This window comes from Pieris brassicae, chromosome 14, assembly GCF_905147105.1.
Source record: "Pieris brassicae chromosome 14, ilPieBrab1.1, whole genome shotgun sequence".
Classification (NCBI taxonomy): domain Eukaryota; kingdom Metazoa; phylum Arthropoda; class Insecta; order Lepidoptera; family Pieridae; genus Pieris; species Pieris brassicae.
In genome coordinates, this window is record NC_059678.1 from 2,530,336 (window position 1) to 2,555,733 (window position 25,398).

The 25,398-nt window shown below is 34.3% G+C and overlaps 1 protein-coding gene across 2 annotated transcripts; it reads right to left on the minus strand.

Annotated features, from left to right (window-relative positions):
* Positions 1 to 3,196: 3,196 nt before the first annotated feature.
* LOC123717983 (beta-TrCP) lies at positions 3,197 to 23,809 on the minus strand. Of its 2 annotated transcripts, none has more exons than XM_045674303.1 (12): positions 23,624 to 23,809; positions 22,306 to 22,425; positions 19,330 to 19,438; positions 18,224 to 18,410; positions 17,351 to 17,486; positions 16,768 to 16,896; positions 15,412 to 15,603; positions 7,933 to 8,076; positions 6,069 to 6,259; positions 5,733 to 5,850; positions 4,202 to 4,378; positions 3,197 to 3,338 (listed from the first exon to the last, which is right to left on the minus strand). In XM_045674303.1, exons 1-11 carry the CDS (start codon positions 23,663 to 23,665, stop codon positions 4,202 to 4,204), a joined length of 1,545 nt encoding a protein of 514 aa, XP_045530259.1. In that variant the 5' UTR covers positions 23,666 to 23,809; the 3' UTR covers positions 3,197 to 3,338. The 2 variants fall into 2 exon arrangements, with proteins under 2 accessions (XP_045530259.1, XP_045530258.1); XM_045674302.1 differs by having other exon boundaries at positions 4,202 to 4,381.
* Between the last annotated feature and the right edge of the window lie 1,589 nt (positions 23,810 to 25,398).

The following is a 25,398-nucleotide window of genomic DNA, read 5'->3' on the forward strand; positions in this document are numbered from 1 at the left end:
AGTTTTTCGATCTGTCATAACAATCGACAAATCTGCCTACGTCAAAATATAAATTTTTTGACAGATGTCCACCACATGATCACACCTTTTGGAATACAAGCCACGAGTTTACATAGCAACAAAAATAGGTTTATTCTCCTTGAAACAAAGTTATCGTGTACATTGTCATGTAACAAAAAAAAATGTTTACGTTTAAGTCATTTTGACGTAACTCAGCGAGGGTCGTTTGGCGCGATGTTCTTGATAGAACAGCGCAGTCCAAATTACGTAATAATTTTTTTTTATGTAATTTACACATCCAATATACAATCTCGTTTATTATACAATAATTCTATAGGAGAAACGCGACTTAATTTAACAAGCTTTATATACAATCTAGGCGCTTATAATACAAATTACTTAAAGCGAAAATTAAAAAAAAAAATAACCTAACTTTATCGATAACGTTGAGTTTGACAAGTATAAAACGCTAATACATGCGCCATAGATTAGTTTCATGAGCTGTCATTTAACGTTTAATATTCCGTCGTGTACTAGTTTTAAGATGCGTAAAAAGCCTTTACCACAATACAAAATCAAATAATTAAAGAATTTGTTTCTTTAACTAAAGAGAACACTTTTAGAATACTTATGACAGGATAACTCGATAGACACAGTTTATATTCTGCATGAGACGAAATTGTACAAAATTTGATAGACATTTTCATGACGTGTGCCACAGATACAACTGATTAATCAATATTTGAGTGAAAAACACCGCGCATGTCAATGGAAAACTATAATACAAGACACATTATACGATCGCCTTTATATCTTGTGTATCAGCGGAATTTTAGCCGGATGGGTAGAGACGATCAATAATTATCAAAGGTAAAATGTTTCAACAAACAGCGATTTTCATACAAATATTGAAACTAGACGTTATCGCGTTTAAGTCCATCACAAAAGCTTACTACGTGTATTTAGAACCGTGCGTAAATAAAGCTGGGTAGGTAGAAAATGATAAAAAAATGCTCAAAGGTAAAATCTGTCAACATAAAGCGATTTCCATACAAATAATGAGCGCAATAATTATTACTTTGTCAATGAACCTAATCACTTAAGAAATTAAAATTAAAAACGCTCGGATACCTGTGCTTAAATCGAATTATCTACAAGCTATTCGAACACATTAATATAATACATCGCTCCCTGAATCAGGATTTGTGGTAGAGTATCGGACCGCTATAAATAAAAAATCTTTGAAATTTTAACTTATAAATGAGATGTACAATACAAAAATACGGATCGAAGATCTCATATCCCTCTCGATATAACACACGACTGTCAAAATAGAACGGAATTAATTTTTAAATTGTCATTTATGGCTAATACTTTTGACCCATTAATCGAGTTGACCCATTTTGACACTAGCGACCGATACTCATATTATCTGACGTTTCATTGCCATTTAGAAAATCTAGCAACACCTACACTGTGGGGCAATTTTCACGTCTTACCCTAAAAACATTCCTACCTAATTATATACAAATTCACACTGCACGTATAAAACGGCTTAACAGTTCGCAATCAAACTCAAAACGGCACCAACTTAAAAATTAGTGTTCATCCAGATCACAATAGCATGTTGGTAACACTAACGAAACCCCATCCAAGTACTAACCGCTTTCGGGTTCGCTTAACATCAGTTATCGTTATTTACTTACTTTAAATGATTAAATCGACAAATTGTCATGGTCCAATATCATACAGGATGTCCTAGTTTTAAGTTCATATAATAACAAAAAAAAAATCGAAAAAGTCGAAATTGACGTTTCGATACGCGTCAACTGTCAATGCCAATATTGAGGAATGCCTTTTAAATATTTTATCTACAGACATATTATAGAAACCTAAAACATGGACACCCGTGCACAATAGACATTTCATACAAACAAAATGTCTGAATTAAAAAAAATAACATTTCCAACAGCGTACCTAATATATCCGTGTGATAAAGACATAGATAATGTACAAAGAGTATAAAACCTTTTTCAAATTGATCACCCATAGACATTATTTGAAATGTCACTACGGAGGCTTTGAGTTACCTTTAGGGTGAGATTCGAGTCGAATTCCGGCTCCCGTACGTCAAAAAAAGCTTATAATAAATTCTGAATCCAACCCACTAAGAGAACGTTTATTCCTTTATAAATTACAATCAATATCATTAACAAGGTTCAAGACCAGCCGTTTCACCTCTAGCACTCTCCAAGTCGTGATAATCCACATCATAACTGAATCCCAGTAATAAAGCGCACCGTCTCTTTCTGTCTTTCGTGTCTACGCTGCGATGAAAAGAGACCAATCACGCAAACAGGCCGTGGCCGAGTTGCTGACATGTTTTTGACAGAACTCCATAAAGGACTTAAAAAATAATTCAGAATCAAATTTGTCCAAATACGAAGATTTTTATACATTTATTATTAAAACTTAGTGCTTTAAATGTATCAAAAAAAAAATTAAACATTATAAAATCCAATTATAATTTCCAAATTAAATGAAAACCTCAACGCGTCCATACGACGAACAAAATCTCACGGACGCATGGCCGTTCAAGTATTACGTAAGCAGATTTACTGCAATTAACCCCCCCCCCCCCCCCTTAAGCAAAAGTAAGCTCTCAAAAATAGTACATACACGCATTAACTGTTTGTTGGAATCCTCTAGAGCGCATTTCCTTTTCAAGCATAGACAATGTGACACAGAGTAAATACCAAATAAGAGAAGCAAAGACTCCCCCCCCTCCCCTTAGCGCTTACGTAATATTTGAACGTCCCCTTAAGAAGACTTGTCATGTCAATATTGAACCTTGTCAAAAATGACATAACCTGTGCCTTGCCTTTTCCCTTTTCTATGTCTTGTCTTATTTTTCCTTCAAATATTACTTGTACAGCTTTAATTTCATGGACTTTTAAGTTCCACTTACAAATACACCGTAAAGACTGTAAGAGCATTTACAGACCACACCTGACTTTCCCTGCTAATACGGTTAAAATATCGCAGCCATTTTACTGACACACTGGAAGTTAATACGATGTACGGCATCAAATAAAGTGGTGAAATTTTTGGGTCATTTTTTCCCATCACTGTACGCAACATAAAAGCCACTACCAAAGTGACGAGAGCCGTACGTTGATCGACTCTTAAAGGAGGTTAAAGCGCTGATTAGTGTAGTAAAAAGACATCACCACCATTTAGACTGGTGTTTCATTCTCAAATTCGACACAGAAAAACCATCACAAAGTCCATTAACAACACTTATATAACGATGTCCGAAAGCGGTGAATATCTTCGATCTGAAAGCAAAACATTTCCATAATAAAGTCGGAGAAAGATTATAACTAATGTTGAAACTTTATTTCTCATTTCAAAAATATCTTAATATATATAAATCTCCTGTCACGATGTTTGTCCGCGATGGACTCCTAAACTACTTAAACGATTTTAAATTAAATTGGCACACCGTGAGCAGTCTGGTCCAACTTAAGAGATAGGATAGCTTAGATCTTCAATTATAGCCGCAAATTTATTTTATTGCAAATTATTTGACTATAATTAATTGACAGTCACAATTATCTGTTAACTCCAAAAGATTCTAACAGATGTCGATACTTTTCGACTGGATTGAGTAAGTAATCAATAGATGGCACTGCTATGGTAAACCGACAAACGTGGCATATAAGCTCCAATTCAATATCATGATTACCACGTGTTATTGAGGCTACTTTTTTAATTTTCTGGTGTTAGCATAGCCAACCACGTGTTTCTTAGACCGAAGTGACATATTAACAGGAATTCACGGGAAAAGTAACTTTACGTTCTAAATTTATTTTCAATTACTTAAATGAAATTTTATTATCTATATTAATACGCTAGTTTAGTTAATTCTTGAATAACCTATGTAAACCGCCAACAACTTTTTAATTAAATAACGTAACGTTACGTAACATGCTTGTAAACACGTAAACAAACGTCACGGTTTCCCAGCGCGAATTGTCCAATGACACAAATATATTTCAATCACAAAACCAAGCTCCAAGGCAAGATGACATATTGTTTACAAGCATGTTACGTCATCGTCGATTGACATAACGTATATAAATCGATATATTTTGATTAACACAGGTTACTTTTAATATCATATAGTGTTGTAACTCACCTAGTCATAGAAGGCCCTATCCAACTCGGGCGAGGCCCACCGAGGCTGAGGGGGTGCGGGGGGCGCCGGGGAAGCACCCGTGTAGTTGAGGAAGTCCCACACGAGAATCGTATCGTCGTGCGAGGAAGACACGATTTGGAACTCGTCGAACTGAAGGCGGAACACGCGGCCGGTGTGCTCCTGGAATAAATAGGCCGACTAAAATTACCGAAGAGACTTCCCTACAACTGACATACGAGAGTCCCACTTAGCGGTAATTGCTACGCTCTGGGTGGTGCAACGAGACTCAGTACGCGAAAATCTCAACGTCAAAATCGGAAATGGGGGTTCTAACCGCCAACCTCCAAAGTCTTAACCACTGTCATAATATGGTTGTTATTCGCGAAAATCTCAACGTGAAAATCTGAAATGGGGGTTCTAACCCCCTACCTCCAAAGTCTTAACCACTGTCATAATATGGTTGTTATTCGCGAAAATCTCAACGTGAAAATCTGAAATGGGGGTTCTAACCCCCTACCTCCAAAGTCTTAACCACTGTCATAATATGGTTGATATTCGCGAAAATATCAACGTGAAAATCTGAAATGGGGGTTCCAACCCCTACCTCCAAAGTCTTAACCACTCTGCTAATATGGTTGATATTCGCGAAAATCTCAACGTGAAAATCTGAAATGGGGGTTCCAACCCCTACCTCCAAAGTCTTAACCACTCTGCTAATATGGTTGATATTCGGGAAAATCTCAACGTGAAATACGGAAATGGGGGTTCCAACCCCTACCTCCAAAGTCTTAACCACTGTCCTAATATGGTTGTTATTAGCGAAAATCTCAACGTGAAAATCGGAAATGGGGGTTCTAACCCCCAACCTCCAAAGTCTTAACCACTGTCATAATATGGTTGTTATTCGCGAAAATCTCAACGTGAAAATCTGAAATGGGGGTTCTAACCCCCTACCTCCAAAGTCTTAACCACTCTGCTAATATGGTTGATATTCGCGAAAATCTCAACGTGAAAATCTGAAATGGGGGTTCCAACCCCTACCTCCAAAGTCTTAACCACTCTGCTAATATGGTTGATATTCGGGAAAATCTCAACGTGAAATACGGAAATGGGGGTTCCAACCCCTACCTCCAAAGTCTTAACCACTGTCCTAATATGGTTGTTATTAGCGAAAATCTCAACGTGAAAATCTGAAATGGGGGTTCTAACCCCCTACCTCCACCGTCTTAAACACTTCTAATATGGGTGATTTGCGCGAAAATATTAACGTGAAATTCGGAAGTGGGGGTTCCAACCCCTACCTCCAAAGTCTTAACCACTGTGCTAATATGGTTGATATTCGCGAAAATCTCAACGTGAAAATGGGCGTTCTAACCCCCACCTCCACTGACTTGACCACTGTGCTAATATGGTTGTTATTTTTACTTTCAATCCATTGTTCCATCACGACATTAACATTGACTTGGAACTCGAGCAGCCCATAGCTCCAAAATGCAAAATTACCAGATGACGGATCAGATCTGATACTCACCACCAGCGTCCGTAAACAGAGATCTTGATGCGGCGTACGAACGTCGAGTGCGGCTCGAAGGTCCCACACTTTTATCTTTCCGTCGTACGCGCCGCTCACTATTCGTTTGTTATCGAAACTGAAAATATATTTACAAGAATCAATACTATACACGCGCACATACTTATAAAGCAGTTGGCCTATAGTTGGAAGACAGTCCCGAAGCCTATTCAACTCAACGACAACACGTCAACAGCCGGACTCAACTATGGGCCGATAAGTTTGCTCGGGCTCAAATAAAAGCAAACTACCGTCAAAGAATTTCATAAAAATATCGAAATTTTGACCATAACTCACCGTATACACCTAACAAGCTCCTCGTGTCCCTCCAAAACGCGTATACACTGTCCGCACTCGATGTCCCAAAGCCGGATAGTGTTGTCGGACGAGCCGGACACGACGAGCCGGTCCCGGTACTGAAGGCACGCGATGCCACGTTTGTGGCCGTTCAACGTCCGCACGAATTCGCAGGAGGACGTGTTCCATACCTGAAAGTTATTTATTTTATTTGTAGTAACATTAATAGTAAGCCTTTTTATTTATTTACAAACAAAAATATTGATTTTTGCTAGTATCTCAGCTTAGACTATGTTAGTTATAATACATTATTTATTTATGGATTAACATTATTTGTAGTAGTGGACTCATAATTATTATAATGTAAGATTATGTAATAATGTTCTTGTAACTTAATTTTAAAAAAAATGGCTCTCTCCATAGTGGCTTATCATTTAAGAAAATCAAGGACACAACCACAACCTTGCTTATCTTGCCGAAGAAAACTTGGCGATTGAAAAGAGTGGCGGAAAGTTTCTTGCCAGTTCTTCTTACCCGCTCTACGCCCTTGACTTGCGAACTGGTTGTAAATGTAAATTTACAGTTAATTTAATTTGTTTTTCTTGACGTTGATAAGTGTACATGTTTACCTATATGAATAAAAATATTTTGATTGATTGAAGCCGCGCACAAATTATTCGAAGAGGTCGATTGGGTATGAGGGTGTGCAACTGTTTAATCGGTTGGCATAAAATTCGCAATATTGGCGTGTTTGACACATTCAAGGGGGCATTAAAAATGCATGTCAAAGTGAATGTAGTGAACTAAAATTGGCACCTGTATCTCGCTGACAATATTTAGTTTCTCATGTAAATAAAATATAGTTTTTTGTAATGAAAAATAAAGTTCTTTAAACGTTAATAACACAATGTCATTTGTTTTATTGAAATGGCAACACCGCGCCAGTTGCTTAATAGTCGTTGCATAATAATATTGTAAAATAAAATCCAAAAGACACTACGATTGTGACAACTATCTCAGTGATATTAATCGCGTCAAATCTTCGATATAACCAAAACAATTATACTAAAGATGAAATACATAATATATACAAACAAAAGGTTCAAAAAACAAAAAGAAATGCAAACAAGTCAACAAGTAAAAATTAGTAAATACTTTTTAATAATGGGTGGAGGGTGTGTAAATAGGAGGCTATAAATGCGAGAGTATATATGAGGGTGTGTGTGTGTGGGAGAGTATGTGTGAGGGAGTGTATGAGGGTGTGAGTGGATGTGTAAGAGTGTGTGTAGATGTGTGAGGAAGTGTATGAGGGTGTGTGTGGATGTGTAAAAGTGTGTGTGGATGTGTGAGGAAGTGTATGAGGGTGTATGTGGATGTGTAAGAGTGTGTGTAGATGTGTGAGGAAGTGTATGAGGGTGTGTGTGGATGTGTAAAAGTGTGTGTGGATGTGTGAGGAAGTGTATGAGGGTGTATGTGGATGTGTAAGAGTGTGTGTGCATGTGTGAGGAAGTGTATGAGGGTTCTCAATTGTTACCTATCAACTTAGAAAGCTAATCAAACTGATATCTAGCTTCAGAAGCTGTCAAACCGTTTTTCTGTATGAAATTTGACATATTAGACAACACTCAAGATATTGTGACTTGACATACGAATCGGAATATGGAATAACTAAAATAATGTATATCCCTAGTAAATTTTAGGCCTGAACTATCTGTTTTGTGGTAGTTTTTTTTCTTTCAAATAGGTCAGCGTTTACTGCCTCAACGAATTTTTGTTAGGCCTATTAGAACCTCAATAGTTAATAAACAAACAGAAACACTGAGGACCTAAAATGCCCAAAAAAATAATAATTCAACCCAAATACCTTAATAGTCCTATCACCACTCGCACTGACAATGTACTTCTCGTCAAAGTCGACCACGTTCACCGCAGCCCTGTGCCCGACGAGCACCCTGCGGAGCATTATTTCCGTTGTGGACGTCATATCCCATACAGCTATTGATCTGTCCTGAAATTCATTATTCATATCAAAATGAGACGAATTTATACTTACAGTATTACAAGTAAGTGCTGATCCTTCGGTATGTTAGGATCAAAGGACCCTGAGGTTTTGGACATATAGCAGAGGTCCCGATAACTTGCAGAAGCTTGTGACCTAATGCTGGACTAAGTAAATAATTCTTCTACTTGGTGATTACGTCAACAGTAATTATTTACTTTTTTCACATATTACCCACAAATTGTGGGGGGGGGGGGGATTATATATATGTCGGAGCCAAGTAACTAAATTAGCCGTTCAATTAACAGCCTAGCCTTTTAACTAAACGGCGCCGTTTAACTAACGGCCTGAAAGATACCCAGTAATGTTTAAAAATCGCTACTGGCAAGGACATTTGTTCAAGATGTTTGCCGGTCTGTACTTTCAACCGAATGAAATAACAAAATATATTTAAAATAAATTTGTGGAAGTTCGTCCTAAGGGGGGGAACCAACTCATTGGCTCAAAGTTCCTATATATACAAGATACCAAGTTGTTTCATATTAGCTCAGAGGGAAATGTTTCGATAGCGCTTTTTAGAGTATGAATGTTTAATACTTGAAGAGTATGAGTTTTCGATAACGCGTTTTAGACTACGACTATTTTGAATACTTGAAGAGTATGAGTTCTAGATAGCGATTTTTAGAGTATGACTTTTTTAATACTTTAAGAGTATGAGTTTTGGATAGCGCGTTTTAGAGTTCGACTTTTTTAATACTTTAAGAGTATGAGTTTTCGATAACGGGTTTTAGACTACGACTATTTTGAATACTTGAAGAGTATGAGTTCTAGATAGCGATTTTTAGAGTATGACTTTTTTAATACTTTAAGAGTATGAGTTTTGGATAGCGCGTTTTAGAGTTCGACTTTTTTAATACTTTAAGAGTATGAGTTTTGGATAGCGATTTTTAGAGTATGACTTTTTTAATACTTGAAGCGTATGAGTTTTCGATAACGCGTTTTAGACTACGACTATTTTGAATACTTGAAGAGTATGAGTTCTAGATAGCGATTTTTAGAGTATGACTTTTTTAATACTTTAAGAGTATGAGTTTTGGATAGCGCGTTTTAGAGTTCGACTTTTTTAATACTTTAAGAGTATGAGTTTTCGATAACGGGTTTTAGACTACGACTATTTTGAATACTTGAAGAGTATGAGTTCTAGATAGCGATTTTTAGAGTATGACTTTTTTAATACTTTAAGAGTATGAGTTTTGGATAGCGCGTTTTAGAGTTCGACTTTTTTAATACTTTAAGAGTATGAGTTCTAGATAGCGATTTTTCGAGTATGACTTTTTTAATACTTTAAGAGTATGAGTTTTGGATAGCGCGTTTTAGAGATCGACTTTTTTAATACTTTAAGAGTATGAGTTTTGGATAGCGATTTTTAGAGTATGACTTTTTTAATACTTGAAGCGTATGAGTTTTCGATAACGCGTTTTAGACTACGACTATTTTGAATACTTGAAGAGTATGAGTTCTAGATAGCGATTTTTAGAGTATGACTTTTTTAATACTTTAAGAGTATGAGTTTTGGATAGCGCGTTTTAGAGTTCGACTTTTTTAATACTTTAAGAGTATGAGTTTTCGATAACGGGTTTTAGACTACGACTATTTTGAATACTTGAAGAGTATGAGTTCTAGATAGCGATTTTTAGAGTATGACTTTTTTAATACTTTAAGAGTATGAGTTTTGGATAGCGCGTTTTAGAGTTCGACTTTTTTAATACTTGAAGAGTATGAGTTCTAGATAGCGATTTTTAGAGTATGACTTTTTTAATACTTTAAGAGTATGAGTTTTGGATAGCGCGTTTTAGAGTTCGACTTTTTTGAATACTTGAAGAGTATGAGTTCTAGATAGCGATTTTTAGAGTATGACTTTTTTAATACTTTAAGAGTATGAGTTTTGGATAGCGCGTTTTAGAGTTCGACTTTTTTAATACTTTAAGAGTATGAGTTTTCGATAACGCGTTTTAGACTACGACTATTTTGAATACTTGAAGAGTATGAGTTCTAGATAGCGATTTTTAGAGTATGACTTTTTTAATACTTTAAGAGTATGAGTTTTGGATAGCGCGTTTTAGAGTTCGACTTTTTTAATACTTTAAGAGTATGAGTTTTGGATAGCGCGTTTTAGAGTTCGACTTTTTTAATACTTTAAGAGTATGAGTTTTCGATAACGCGTTTTAGACTACGACTATTTTGAATACTTGAAGAGTATGAGTTCTAGATAGCGATTTTTAGAGTATGACTTTTTTAATACTTTAAGAGTATGAGTTTTGGATAGCGCGTTTTAGAGAACGACTTTTTTAATACTTTAAGAGTATGAGTTCTAGATAGCGATTTTTCGAGTATGACTATTTTGAATACTTGAAGAGTATGAGTTCTAGATAGCGATTTTTAGAGTATGACTTTTTTAATACTTTAAGAGTATGAGTTTTGGATAGCGCGTTTTAGAGTTCGACTTTTTTAATACTTTAAGAGTATGAGTTTTCGATAACGGGTTTTAGACTACGACTATTTTGAATACTTGAAGAGTATGAGTTCTAGATAGCGATTTTTAGAGTATGACTTTTTTAATACTTTAAGAGTATGAGTTTTGGATAGCGCGTTTTAGAGTTCGACTTTTTTAATACTTGAAGAGTATGAGTTCTAGATAGCGATTTTTAGAGTATGACTTTTTTAATACTTTAAGAGTATGAGTTTTGGATAGCGCGTTTTAGAGATCGACTTTTTTAATACTTTAAGAGTATGAGTTTTGGATAGCGCGTTTTAGACTACGACTATTTTGAATACTTGAAGAGTATGAGTTCTAGATAGCGATTTTTAGAGTATGACTTTTTTAATACTTTAAGAGTATGAGTTTTGGATAGCGCGTTTTAGAGATCGACTTTTTTAATACTTTAAGAGTATGAGTTTTGGATAGCGATTTTTAGAGTATGACTTTTTTAATACTTGAAGCGTATGAGTTTTCGATAACGCGTTTTAGACTACGACTATTTTGAATACTTGAAGAGTATGAGTTCTAGATAGCGATTTTTAGAGTATGACTTTTTTAATACTTTAAGAGTATGAGTTTTGGATAGCGCGTTTTAGAGTTCGACTTTTTTAATACTTTAAGAGTATGAGTTTTCGATAACGGGTTTTAGACTACGACTATTTTGAATACTTGAAGAGTATGAGTTCTAGATAGCGATTTTTAGAGTATGACTTTTTTAATACTTTAAGAGTATGAGTTTTGGATAGCGCGTTTTAGAGTTCGACTTTTTTGAATACTTGAAGAGTATGAGTTCTAGATAGCGATTTTTAGAGTATGACTTTTTTAATACTTTAAGAGTATGAGTTTTGGATAGCGCGTTTTAGAGTTCGACTTTTTTAATACTTTAAGAGTATGAGTTTTCGATAACGCGTTTTAGACTACGACTATTTTGAATACTTGAAGAGTATGAGTTCTAGATAGCGATTTTTAGAGTATGACTTTTTTAATACTTGAAGAGTATGAGTTCTAGATAGCGATTTTTAGAGTATGACTTTTTTAATACTTTAAGAGTATGAGTTTTGGATAGCGCGTTTTAGAGTTCGACTTTTTTAATACTTTAAGAGTATGAGTTTTCGATAACGCGTTTTAGACTACGACTATTTTGAATACTTGAAGAGTATGAGTTCTAGATAGCGATTTTTAGAGTATGACTTTTTTAATACTTTAAGAGTATGAGTTTTGGATAGCGCGTTTTAGAGTTCGACTTTTTTAATACTTTAAGAGTATGAGTTCTAGATAGCGATTTTTCGAGTATGACTTTTTTAATACTTTAAGAGTATGAGTTTTGGATAGCGCGTTTTAGAGATCGACTTTTTTAATACTTTAAGAGTATGAGTTTTGGATAGCGATTTTTAGAGTATGACTTTTTTAATACTTGAAGCGTATGAGTTTTCGATAACGCGTTTTAGACTACGACTATTTTGAATACTTGAAGAGTATGAGTTCTAGATAGCGATTTTTAGAGTATGACTTTTTTAATACTTTAAGAGTATGAGTTTTGGATAGCGCGTTTTAGAGTTCGACTTTTTTAATACTTTAAGAGTATGAGTTTTCGATAACGGGTTTTAGACTACGACTATTTTGAATACTTGAAGAGTATGAGTTCTAGATAGCGATTTTTAGAGTATGACTTTTTTAATACTTTAAGAGTATGAGTTTTGGATAGCGCGTTTTAGAGTTCGACTTTTTTAATACTTTAAGAGTATGAGTTCTAGATAGCGATTTTTCGAGTATGACTTTTTTTAATACTTTAAGAGTATGAGTTTTGGATAGCGCGTTTTAGAGATCGACTTTTTTAATACTTTAAGAGTATGAGTTTTGGATAGCGATTTTTAGAGTATGACTTTTTTAATACTTGAAGCGTATGAGTTTTCGATAACGCGTTTTAGACTACGACTATTTTGAATACTTGAAGAGTATGAGTTCTAGATAGCGATTTTTAGAGTATGACTTTTTTAATACTTTAAGAGTATGAGTTTTGGATAGCGCGTTTTAGAGTTCGACTTTTTTAATACTTGAAGAGTATGAGTTCTAGATAGCGATTTTTAGAGTATGACTTTTTTAATACTTTAAGAGTATGAGTTTTGGATAGCGCGTTTTAGAGTTCGACTTTTTTGAATACTTGAAGAGTATGAGTTCTAGATAGCGATTTTTCGAGTATGACTTTTTTAATACTTTAAGAGTATGAGTTTTGGATAGCGCGTTTTAGAGATCGACTTTTTTAATACTTTAAGAGTATGAGTTTTGGATAGCGATTTTTAGAGTATGACTTTTTTAATACTTGAAGCGTATGAGTTTTCGATAACGCGTTTTAGACTACGACTATTTTGAATACTTGAAGAGTATGAGTTCTAGATAGCGATTTTTAGAGTATGACTTTTTTAATACTTTAAGAGTATGAGTTTTGGATAGCGCGTTTTAGAGTTCGACTTTTTTAATACTTTAAGAGTATGAGTTTTCGATAACGGGTTTTAGACTACGACTATTTTGAATACTTGAAGAGTATGAGTTCTAGATAGCGATTTTTAGAGTATGACTTTTTTAATACTTTAAGAGTATGAGTTTTGGATAGCGCGTTTTAGAGTTCGACTTTTTTAATACTTGAAGAGTATGAGTTCTAGATAGCGATTTTTAGAGTATGACTTTTTTAATACTTTAAGAGTATGAGTTTTGGATAGCGCGTTTTAGAGTTCGACTTTTTTGAATACTTGAAGAGTATGAGTTCTAGATAGCGATTTTTAGAGTATGACTTTTTTAATACTTTAAGAGTATGAGTTTTGGATAGCGCGTTTTAGAGTTCGACTTTTTTAATACTTTAAGAGTATGAGTTTTCGATAACGCGTTTTAGACTACGACTATTTTGAATACTTGAAGAGTATGAGTTCTAGATAGCGATTTTTAGAGTATGACTTTTTTAATACTTGAAGAGTATGAGTTCTAGATAGCGATTTTTAGAGTATGACTTTTTTAATACTTTAAGAGTATGAGTTTTGGATAGCGCGTTTTAGAGTTCGACTTTTTTAATACTTTAAGAGTATGAGTTTTCGATAACGCGTTTTAGACTACGACTATTTTGAATACTTGAAGAGTATGAGTTCTAGATAGCGATTTTTAGAGTATGACTTTTTTAATACTTTAAGAGTATGAGTTTTGGATAGCGCGTTTTAGAGTTCGACTTTTTTAATACTTTAAGAGTATGAGTTCTAGATAGCGATTTTTCGAGTATGACTTTTTTAATACTTTAAGAGTATGAGTTTTGGATAGCGCGTTTTAGAGATCGACTTTTTTAATACTTTAAGAGTATGAGTTTTGGATAGCGATTTTTAGAGTATGACTTTTTTAATACTTGAAGCGTATGAGTTTTCGATAACGCGTTTTAGACTACGACTATTTTGAATACTTGAAGAGTATGAGTTCTAGATAGCGATTTTTAGAGTATGACTTTTTTAATACTTTAAGAGTATGAGTTTTGGATAGCGCGTTTTAGAGTTCGACTTTTTTAATACTTTAAGAGTATGAGTTTTCGATAACGGGTTTTAGACTACGACTATTTTGAATACTTGAAGAGTATGAGTTCTAGATAGCGATTTTTAGAGTATGACTTTTTTAATACTTTAAGAGTATGAGTTTTGGATAGCGCGTTTTAGAGTTCGACTTTTTTAATACTTTAAGAGTATGAGTTCTAGATAGCGATTTTTCGAGTATGACTTTTTTTAATACTTTAAGAGTATGAGTTTTGGATAGCGCGTTTTAGAGATCGACTTTTTTAATACTTTAAGAGTATGAGTTTTGGATAGCGATTTTTAGAGTATGACTTTTTTAATACTTGAAGCGTATGAGTTTTCGATAACGCGTTTTAGACTACGACTATTTTGAATACTTGAAGAGTATGAGTTCTAGATAGCGATTTTTAGAGTATGACTTTTTTAATACTTTAAGAGTATGAGTTTTGGATAGCGCGTTTTAGAGTTCGACTTTTTTAATACTTGAAGAGTATGAGTTCTAGATAGCGATTTTTAGAGTATGACTTTTTTAATACTTTAAGAGTATGAGTTTTGGATAGCGCGTTTTAGAGTTCGACTTTTTTGAATACTTGAAGAGTATGAGTTCTAGATAGCGATTTTTAGAGTATGACTTTTTTAATACTTTAAGAGTATGAGTTTTGGATAGCGCGTTTTAGAGTTCGACTTTTTTAATACTTTAAGAGTATGAGTTTTCGATAACGCGTTTTAGACTACGACTATTTTGAATACTTGAAGAGTATGAGTTCTAGATAGCGATTTTTAGAGTATGACTTTTTTAATACTTTAAGAGTATGAGTTTTGGATAGCGCGTTTTAGAGTTCGACTTTTTTAATACTTTAAGAGTATGAGTTCTAGATAGCGATTTTTCGAGTATGACTTTTTTAATACTTTAAGAGTATGAGTTTTCGATAACGGGTTTTAGACTACGACTATTTTGAATACTTGAAGAGTATGAGTTCTAGATAGCGATTTTTAGAGTATGACTTTTTTAATACTTGAAGCGTATGAGTTTTCGATAGCGCCTTTTAGAGTATGACTTTTTTAATACTTGAAGCGTATGAATTTTCGATAGGGCGTTTTGGACTACGATTTTTTTAATACTATAAGAGTATGAGTTTAAGGGAATCCCAAAGATTAAGATACATTTAACGGCACCTGTTTCGATAGCGCGTTATATGTTTCATACTCTCGTGACGTCATTAGACGTCAGAGATTATAGATAGGTCTATGATATGGAATTACCTTACTACACGTGACCATCATTCCATTACAAAATCGCAAATGCAACACGGCCTCGCAGTGATGTATCAGTGTGTTCAGCATGGCACCAGTATTGACATCCCATACTCGTACAGTGCTATCTGATGAACCGGAAATGATTGCTCTTTCGTCGTACTGTAGGCAGAGTACTGAACCCGTGTGACCTTGTAGTTCCTATAATGTTAAAAAAATACCTTAGACATGTATACAGACCATCTATACTTCCGAACTCGTCTGTTGTGTATGTTTGTCGACAAATTTAATCAAAAACGGTTTAGTAGTCTTTTTATCAACGTTTAATAAAAATTATATATTAACGGATAGAGTTTTTAGTTGACATCTTGAATGTTTTTTTTTTAAATCACTTTTCGTAATGTCAACTGTCAAGTGCAATAAAAAAGTGGTACTAACACAGATGAAACAAACTCAGTAAAATTCACACAAAACTCCATGGTCACGTAAAAAAAATATATATCAATATATTGACGCCTTTCTCCCGTACAGGTAGAACGACCAAGGATCTCCACTTGCTACGGAACTCCTTTTTCATGTAATAGCAGGCAAACGGGCAAGGGGTTCAACTGATGTGTAGCGATACCGTCGCCCATGGACACTCACATTGCCAGAAGTCTCGCAAGTGCGTTGCCGGCCTTTCAAGAATTGGTACGCTCTTTTCTTGAAGGACCGTAAGTCGAATTGGTTCGGAAATACTTCAGTGGGCAGCTGGTTCCACACAGTGGTGCTGCGTGGCCAGAACTGTCGGATACGGATGGTATTTCGTATTCTGTCTTGACGTCCGATAATTAAACTCAACTGCAGGTGTTATACTGAACAACTCTCACTTTCATGACACTCATCAGTTATCTACTTTGAATTTTTCCCTACTCTACTTCATCACCTTCCACGTTCACCTTGTATATACTTGTAAGTCGTTTATCATTTATCAGTTGTACATAGCTAAACCACCCAAGCCTAATATTCATATTCTTGTCTACGTAAAAGTAATAAGCAATACTGTGTTAAACTCTAAATATAGCTGAGGGGACTGAGCATTTTATGGAGTTATAGAGAGTTGTTGTTAAATCGAGACAAGAAAACTGTATAGATAATCTATGACTCCTACTTATTAGTCATGGTCAACAGTCAAGTTTATTGCGGGCTTGGATAATAAACTTAAAAAGTACTTTATTACTCAATTGTCGTTATTGAGAGTGTAACGCTATGGAGAGTGTATCATTGTATGGAAGACAAGCTAAACCAATCAAAGACAATTGATTTCGACGCTTTAGGGTGTTTGTCGTTAAATCGAGGGAACTGGTTAATACCCAAAAATCTCACCTTAACACATTGTAATGTCTTCCGATCCCAAATTTTAATTGTATTATCTCTAAGCCCGGACACAATCTTATTATCATCATATTGCAAACAGTAAACTCCTTTGGAGTTCTCCGATCTGCAGTTTATCCTCTGAAATAGAAAAAAAATCGACATTTAGCGAAAGAATCGGAGCTGAAACATGTTTGAGTATGAGTGGCTGTCATATGTCAACATTGACTTTGACATTTGAGTCATAGTTAACGCTAACGTCTCAACTATTGAACCACAGATAAGAATTAGGTTATCCTGCATTTACTTATGTTTTTCATTATAATAAAAAAAACTATTTTTATAGAAAAGTTTCATTATTATTCTTGTTTGTCATTAATGTTTTTTTATCTGGGACAGGCTCCAGAAATACAGGGTACGTCGCCGAGGCCATCTGGCAACACTGTTTCGTTTGGTAACAGTTTCGAAATAAAGCTAATATAAGTTAGAACTGAGGTGATTTTAAAAGAAAACTATGAAAAGATCTAGTTTAGAAATAAAACACTATACTATACGTAGGCTGAAAATATCAAACAAAAACCGATCAACATATTACCTGTAAATTATGCCTTCCCATTCTCCAGTTTTCTTCAATCGATTGTATATCTTGTATTATTTTAGGATATAGCTGTCTGTAGAAAGAGTGAGATGGATGCTGGCTGCCTGGCTTCGGTTTGAATAAATACATAATCCTGCAATATTACTTAATAAGTTGTTTGTCCGCTATACTCCTAAACTACTTATCCGATTTCAATTGCATTTCAAGTGCAGTTTGATCAAACTTAAAAGCTTTTATAATACTACTGTACGTATGTATGAACTCCTCTTAACGGCTGGACCAGTTTGATGTCTTTGTATGCGTTTGTGTGGAAGCCTGGATAGTTTAGATTCACAAATCAGACCAATAGATGCTAGTATATTTATAACTATATCATAAATTTCGTTCGCTATATATATATATATAGGGTAGTTAAGAAAATCGTTTTGAGGAAAAATCTCATAATTCTTGAATCTGTAAATACAGTCAATATATATATATATATATATATATATAACGACATCGAAATAATCATATTTAGTCGTAAAAACCGATAGTTTTAACAGCCGATGACGTTATTAAGTACCTAATACAATAGAATTCAGCCGGGAACCTTTGATAGTCAATACAACCAGTATATAATAGTTGCAGCTCTAAATATAGCTATAAAGAGTGGCGGAGAGTTTATTGCCAGTTCTTCTCTTGAAATAATATAAATAAATAAAATAAAAGATAGTATTGTCTTTTGTTAACATGGCTTTTACACATTAAGAATACACTTTTTAAACGGATTGAAGCTATGTATTATTATTATAGATAGAACATCACCTTATACGGGAGTATGTCAAAATGTTAAAAGTTACAAACAACCCATACAAAATATCGACTTACCATCCTCTCCTCTCAGCGAGCCCCCTCCACAGCGAGTCAGTCCTGACCTTCCGTTCCACCAGCTTCTTCCACAGCATCCCCTCCGAGATGACCCTCTGCCACTCGCGGCAGACCAGTTCTGCGGCGCACAGAGAACTCGCGTCCAAATACGAGAGGATGTTCTCCGCTACATGATCTAGGCCTTTTTCTGAAACATTTAAATAGGTTCAATGTCAAACATTATTATACGAATGTCAATGATATAATGGAATAAAAGAACTTGCAAGTAACACTATGCAATTAGTTAATAATTAAAACACAACCTGTGTGTACTTATGTAGACGCGTTAGAAGTTATACTTCTTTGACTACGGCTTATTTCAGGGTGTCGGTTTTTTGTGACATCATCTGTCTGACTGTCATCATTCTTCCCTAACGCGCCAAAAGAACTCCAAAAAAACTAAAATGTTGACTACAGCCAACCTCAGGGTGTCGGTTTTTTGTGACGGTGCGCGCGCGCATCCTAAATAATTATCTTCATCATTTTTACCATACGCGTTATTAATTATTTACTTAAGAAGTCATGTGGAACATGGTGCAATGGTTGCAGCTCCTTACAAACATTGTGTAAAAAAACCTTGGCAATTAAAAAGAGTGGCTGAGTATCGCCAGTTCTTCTCTTCCGTTCTACGCTCTTAATTTGAGAACTGGAAGTAATTGTAAAATTAGAAGCATTTAATGAATATTTCTTTTTTTGACGTTCATGAGTGTACATTGTGTTACCTATATGAATGATTTTGACTTTGACATTGACTTAATACAAGTAAGATAATTAAAAATGTTGTTTAAGGGTGCGTTCAAGTATAACGTCACGCAATTTTTGTCGATTCTTGACCCCCCCCCCCCCCCCAAATAACGCGTCATAACGTACCCCCAATAGTAAAACGATTCGTGATCACCCAGTGACTCAGCATGTATTGTAAAAAACTGGAAAGTGGAAAATAATATTAACAATAACGTGTAATTCAATCCCCGCCCCGTATCATCGTAACGATTTACAAGAGGAAGCCCCCCCCCCCATATTCGTTACTTGAACGCTCCCTAACTGTGATCAAGTCAAGTACTAACTTGGCAGCATGCTGATAAAATCCCTCTGAAGCATAGGTTTGAGATATGCGTTTATGTGACCATGCTGATAATGACACATCCGCGCCAATAGCTGCTCTACAAACTCCACCTGAAAAGTAGAAAATGTTTACATATTACCTTAATATATATAAATCTCCTGTCACGATGTTTGTCCGCGATGGACTCCTAAACTACTTAACCCATTTTAAATTCAATTGGCACACCGTGAGGAGTCTGGTCCAACTTAAGAGATAGGATAGCTTAGATCCTTAATTATAGTCGCAATTTTATTTGATTGCAAATTATTTGTCTATAATTAATTGACAGTCACAATTATCTGTTAACTCCAAAAGATTCTAACAGATGTCGATACTTTTCGACTGGATTGAGTAAGTAATCAATAGATGGCACTGCTATGGTAAACCGACAAACGTGTCACATAAGCTACAATTCAATATCATGATTACCACGTGTTATTGAGGCTAAAGTATAAATTTAATTTAATTTGTAGTAATCGAAATACCGTGAAATTCAATTATTTCTACTTTTTAATTTTTGGTGTTAGCATAGCCAACCACGTGTTACTTAGACCGAAGTGTAAATCAAACTCAAATTATAGTGACGATAATACAGTGAAATTATTCTTTCGTGTCGCGATATTAAGGCTAACTAAAACCATATTAAGGAGAAACGAAGTTCGCAGGGGCAGCTAGTATAATATATAAATTATTCACATTAAAAAAATTACACTTTTATTGACGGTAGTCCAATATTTTTAATACATTAAAACTAGGAATGCATCCGATGGGTACCGATCCCGATATATCGGCATCATCGATATTTTAATATTTAAAATTCGCGCTTTAAAAACGTAATATAAACGCGCGTCTTGTTTGATCTAGCCCGTTGCAAACGCACTGACTATTTACGCCCGGGTAATCCCCGGGTTGTATTCAGTTTGTTGTCTCTCTCACCCGCTATGTCACCTTGATTAGCCATTTCGCATTAGACACTTATTTTATCGATACCAAATTAAATGAATTCTAATTATAAACATATATTTATTTTATTTTAATTTAATTATAACTCTACAAACTTTAACCAAACTTGATATCTATAATAAAAAATGAATCGCAAAACAGCCCTTTTCTTTTTCCCATACAAACGTTTTGTAAATAAACTGTAGAGTCAATTTGAACTTTATTGCTATTCAATAAAGTTCATATTAAATTACAAGCACTCACTGTTGTGAGTTGTCTAAGCAATGTCGCGTTCCGAAACACAACAAATGATAATATCGCGAACCCGACCAAATTGAATTGTCAAAAAATGTGAAAGCTATAATTCATTAGTACTGATTTCTAATTTGGTTGGCTTCGCGATATTATTTCTTTTATTTTAGTTTCGGCATGCGACGTAAAATGCATATGTTTTCACGTCATTACATCTGTCAAACAAATCGCGTTAAAAAAGGATTTAATTTTCGAATAATTCAATTTAATATCTCTATCTGAGCAAAATTATTTGAATACATACTAATAGGAACATATATCAATGAGGCACACAATTTTTAAATATTTGTCACTTTTAGGTTCCCACTATCCTTTTAGATTATTTTCCAATCAGGTTTGAACCCTAAGTTCGCCTCTTAGTTTGAAGCCCTCTAGCAGACATCCCAGTCGGGGTTTTTTAGAGGGGTCACTGAAGAGTGGCCAAAGTTCGTGGAAGCGAAGATACTTTGGTCTCACACATCGGTCTATCATCAGGGTGATGGTTCTGCCATGAGAATTTTTTGCGCCGACTATAAATTGGTAGGAACAAAAATCTGCCACATTTCAAATTTCTGATCGAAGTCTGTGGGGTCCGCTAGTATTTTAATATTATAATGTATCGGCAAATAGGCAATGTGAACGAAAGCACCAATTTATCTTATCTATACAATTTGAAATACTCATAATTAGTACTTTAATTAAATAGAAAAAAACAATTTGAACTCGTTTCCATAATCCTCCGAAACACCTGGACCGATTCTTATGAAATTTTAATGCATATTCAGTAGGTCTGAGAATCGGTTTCTATCTATCGTTCAAACCTCTGAGTGATAAAAGATGTCCATCCCATTTTTTATTATTATTATGTGGCATTAAAAAATATATACAACCCTAAATTTTCACTTGTCTATCATCAATTATTTTTTTCTTACACTAGAGTATATTTTATATTATTGATATAGATTGCATTACTATACTTAAAATAACATTAAATCTTAATGCGCAGCTGTGAAGAAAATGGATTGTGTGCACTGAAATAGTGTGAGAACTAACATAAAATAGATTTACAATAATAAGCTTGAAATTGCTTAAATAAATAAACTATACACCAACAACAGCAGTCCACATTTAGTTATATTATCGGCACTATACATTCACAACACATAATAACATGTATTCTGATTGAAATTTTAGAAGAAATAAATTTTTCACAATAACACACTCTAAACTACCCACATTTTATAGGTCATATTATAAAGTACCCACAAGCAATAAATAACGATCCTTTATCAAAACTCCCGTGATAATCTTAAAATAAATTTAAATTAGACTAGTTTACGAGATAAGGGAATTTTAAATAAAGAAATCAAGACAAGAATAAGATATTTGCTGCCTAAGTTCAAAACAAGCTTTTTCAACTAAAAAAACCAAAATATGTATAAAATAAATTTTTAGGTATCATACTAAATCGAAAGCAATCTTTACCAATGTATAAATGTTTCAACAGTACTTATGAATAAATTGTAACTAATCAATTTTCAGAATATGGAAAAATTGATTTGAACTTAGACAAAGGTCTAGATTTTACTAGAGTATTAAATATAGTAATTGCTGACATATGAAATAACTCTGGACCAGCAGATCTACCACAAATGCATGATTTTAAAGTTAAATTTTAAAAAATAAAACCCAAACTTTTACATACCTGGTCGGTTTCGTTCCATTTTGAGAATAGGTTTAGACAGGTGTTTCTTTCTGCCACATATGCAGCACCACTTGGTGCCGGCTTCACACCTGTGTCCAGTGATGTAAGTGATGCCACCTGCTATTAAAAACATATTGCAAATGTGTCCACTTGATAAGTTAACATTAAGAAAGAATAATGAGGCAAAGAAAAGACATACTTTCGGGGTTTATTGGGGATTTTTTGTCAAAGACAAGCAAGTCACCATATTTCTACAACATCAAAATTCAGTAAATTTAAGCAATGGCTTCTTATAAAAGCATAACATTTTTTTTACATAGCTGAACATGGAAATAAAGTAAATTAAAAATAATAATACTAAAATAATTTTTTACCACATCATTCTCACAGGTGAATCACAGATCCTTAATTAATTAATCACTACTAAAGGCTTGACACTAATAATAGACATATGAGAACACAAGAATACACTAGTAATGTTATTTTTGAAAATTAAAGTAATAGCAAAAACAACGTATTCAGTGTCTTTAAATGTATTAATATTTGTATTTTAAAGTTTTAAACTTCCAGAATAGAGAAAACTGTATGCCTGTATGGAATAAGGCTGTGTTTAAGGAATCAACACAATATTGAGGTCACCACCTCTTAGAGACAATATCTAACAATAATTGTGTTTATTGAGAGTTCATATGTAATAAAACAACACAGTGGAAAAAGAAATTAACAGAACTAACTTGCCCTAAATACTAAATAAAATTTCAAAGAATTCAAATGATAATTTCTTAATCTTAATAATCTAAATTACATTTATTTTACTGTGTATTTCCAAAACTAAAATACTATGGCTAGAACTTGAATCTTCAAGAGATAATATTTTTTGCGAAATCATCCAGAAACACCTAAATTATTCAACATTACTGATGCTAATAAATATGAATCATGGAGTTTTGGTACATTCTGAATAGTTAATTTATTTACCATTGAATACCGATAAAACATCTAAAACTAATTAGGATGAAAACTTATATTACTTGAAATCATTGTTCAAGAATATTGACCCTAATAATGCATTTTTTTTAATTGAATTTGGGTTATAAACACTAAAGATTTTACAGAGGTGTATAGAATAGATTTGTACACAATTAACAATTTATGTTTTAAAATTATGCAGTTTATATTCTAGGATCATAAACAGCTTCTCTTATGTTAGAAATTTAAAGTTTTTAATGTTAGGCGATTGAGAATAAGGATAGTGCAAAAGATGGCGGAGGACTTTCATGTCACGACCAGCGATCCATTCACAATGTTACAAAGGTACCTTTGGCGTCGTCTGTTCTTCTATCATCCAATCGGTCTCCATTTTCGTAATTTCACTAAATACATATATAATGTCCACTTAAACTTCACACAAACTAAATATAATCACTAAATAATCATAGTTCATATTTCCTATGACGTCAAACATCGACGATTTGTATTTTCATTTTGTCACTGTGCACCATTTACCACAGAAGTCAGAAACAGAATAAAAAATATAAAGATTGTCTATTATTGATGTAACCTATGCAAGCATGTGTGCCACAATACTTAACAAAATTTCCCATTAAAATATTTCAGTCAGACCACCATTGAACTTTCTTTGGTTTTAAGTAATGACTTGCATTATTCATTTTAATCATACAGCTGAGATCTCAAAGTTGCGATGAATTCTATATAAATCTAAATTTAAAAGTCTTTAATATAATAACTACTTACCAATATATTAACTAATTTAATTTTTATCTAGAATCAAAGTCAGAAATCATTTATTTATATAGGTAACACAATGTACACTTATGAACGTCAATAAAAAATATATATACATTAAATATTTATAATTTTACATTCTTTTCTCTTCCGTTCTATGCCCTTGATTTGAGAACTGGCAATAAACTCTCCGCCACTTTTTTAATCGCCAAGTTTCTTTTCTGTATTACCCATCGTTTATACAGAACTGAAACCATTACACCATTTTCCAAATTACATTTTAAGTAAATAAATAATAATTAAATAAATTAAAAACAAAGATTTGTCAAAGAGGCGTGTAATATAGGAGCACACAATTACATTCTCGTGGGTAGAACACGCGTCGAAACATCTAGTCGAAACAACCCTAGTTCATGAGTATCATGCATGGCCAGCCATCGGCCCCCCTTAGCATATTTTAGGGAGAGAGACAACCCGACGCATGGACGCCACCGCAAGCTATGACATTTAAGCGAGCATGACGATCCTTGAAATGTAAACTTGGCTACATAAGAAAATAATTATAATACTAATTATACTGAAATAATTTGAGACCACATGAATCACGGTTTGTTCCCACTTCTGATCGCCCCCGAGTCTGTAAATGCAGCTGAGAGATTCAGATGCGTTACCTCTTTATACTGGAGCAATTCATATCTAAATACTAGGATAGTTTAAATATTCATTTACAATATAATATGCCTTAGCAAGCAGTTTTACTTTAATGTACGATTTAAATTTATTTATTGACAACACTTATATCTCACTAGGGATTTCGTTGAAAAAAAAAACGTATATATCGGCGCAAATCAAAATGCAACACTAGCAAAATAAGTATGAGTCATCGTGCACGTGTTCCGAACGATGTAAACAAGTGACGCACGGCGCTCGTCCCACCACATCGCCTATAAAACGGGTGCACATCGAAGTGAAAGAAGGTGCCCTTCAGGCGATTGACCACCCCGCGACGGCCTAAGGTACGAGTCTCACAGGAGACGCCCTTGCGCTAGCCGCGGGATAAAACGCCAATCTGGCCGAGCTACGCTCGCCAAAACAGCCCGAGCTGGGCTGTAAAGGCCCTTAAGGCCAACAGTGAGATTCCATTCAAAAAAAAAGAGAGAAAGGAGGATTTGCTTGCCAGTGCTCGCACTGACTATATCTCTGTAAATTACTTGAATAAAGTGCTGGGTTATTGGAGGTTATTGTGTTGAGTTATCTTCGCTATGGAATATACAAATACCAATGAAGCCAGTTAATGTCGTCAGAAGAGGGATCACTTTCCATTACCGTTCAACAACCTGATGAAAC

Coding starts and splice junctions, on each gene's coding strand:
- LOC123717983 (XM_045674302.1), bottom strand. CDS start 23,665: ATGGAGACCGATTGGATGATAGAAGAACAGACGACGCCAAAG. Junction 22,426..23,623: donor AAGAACAGACGACGCCAAAG/GTACCTTTGTAA, acceptor TGTTTTTAATAG/CAGGTGGCATCACTTACATC. Junction 4,382..5,732: donor TCTGTTTACGGACGCTGGTG/GTGAGTATCAGA, acceptor TATTTATTCCAG/GAGCACACCGGCCGCGTGTT.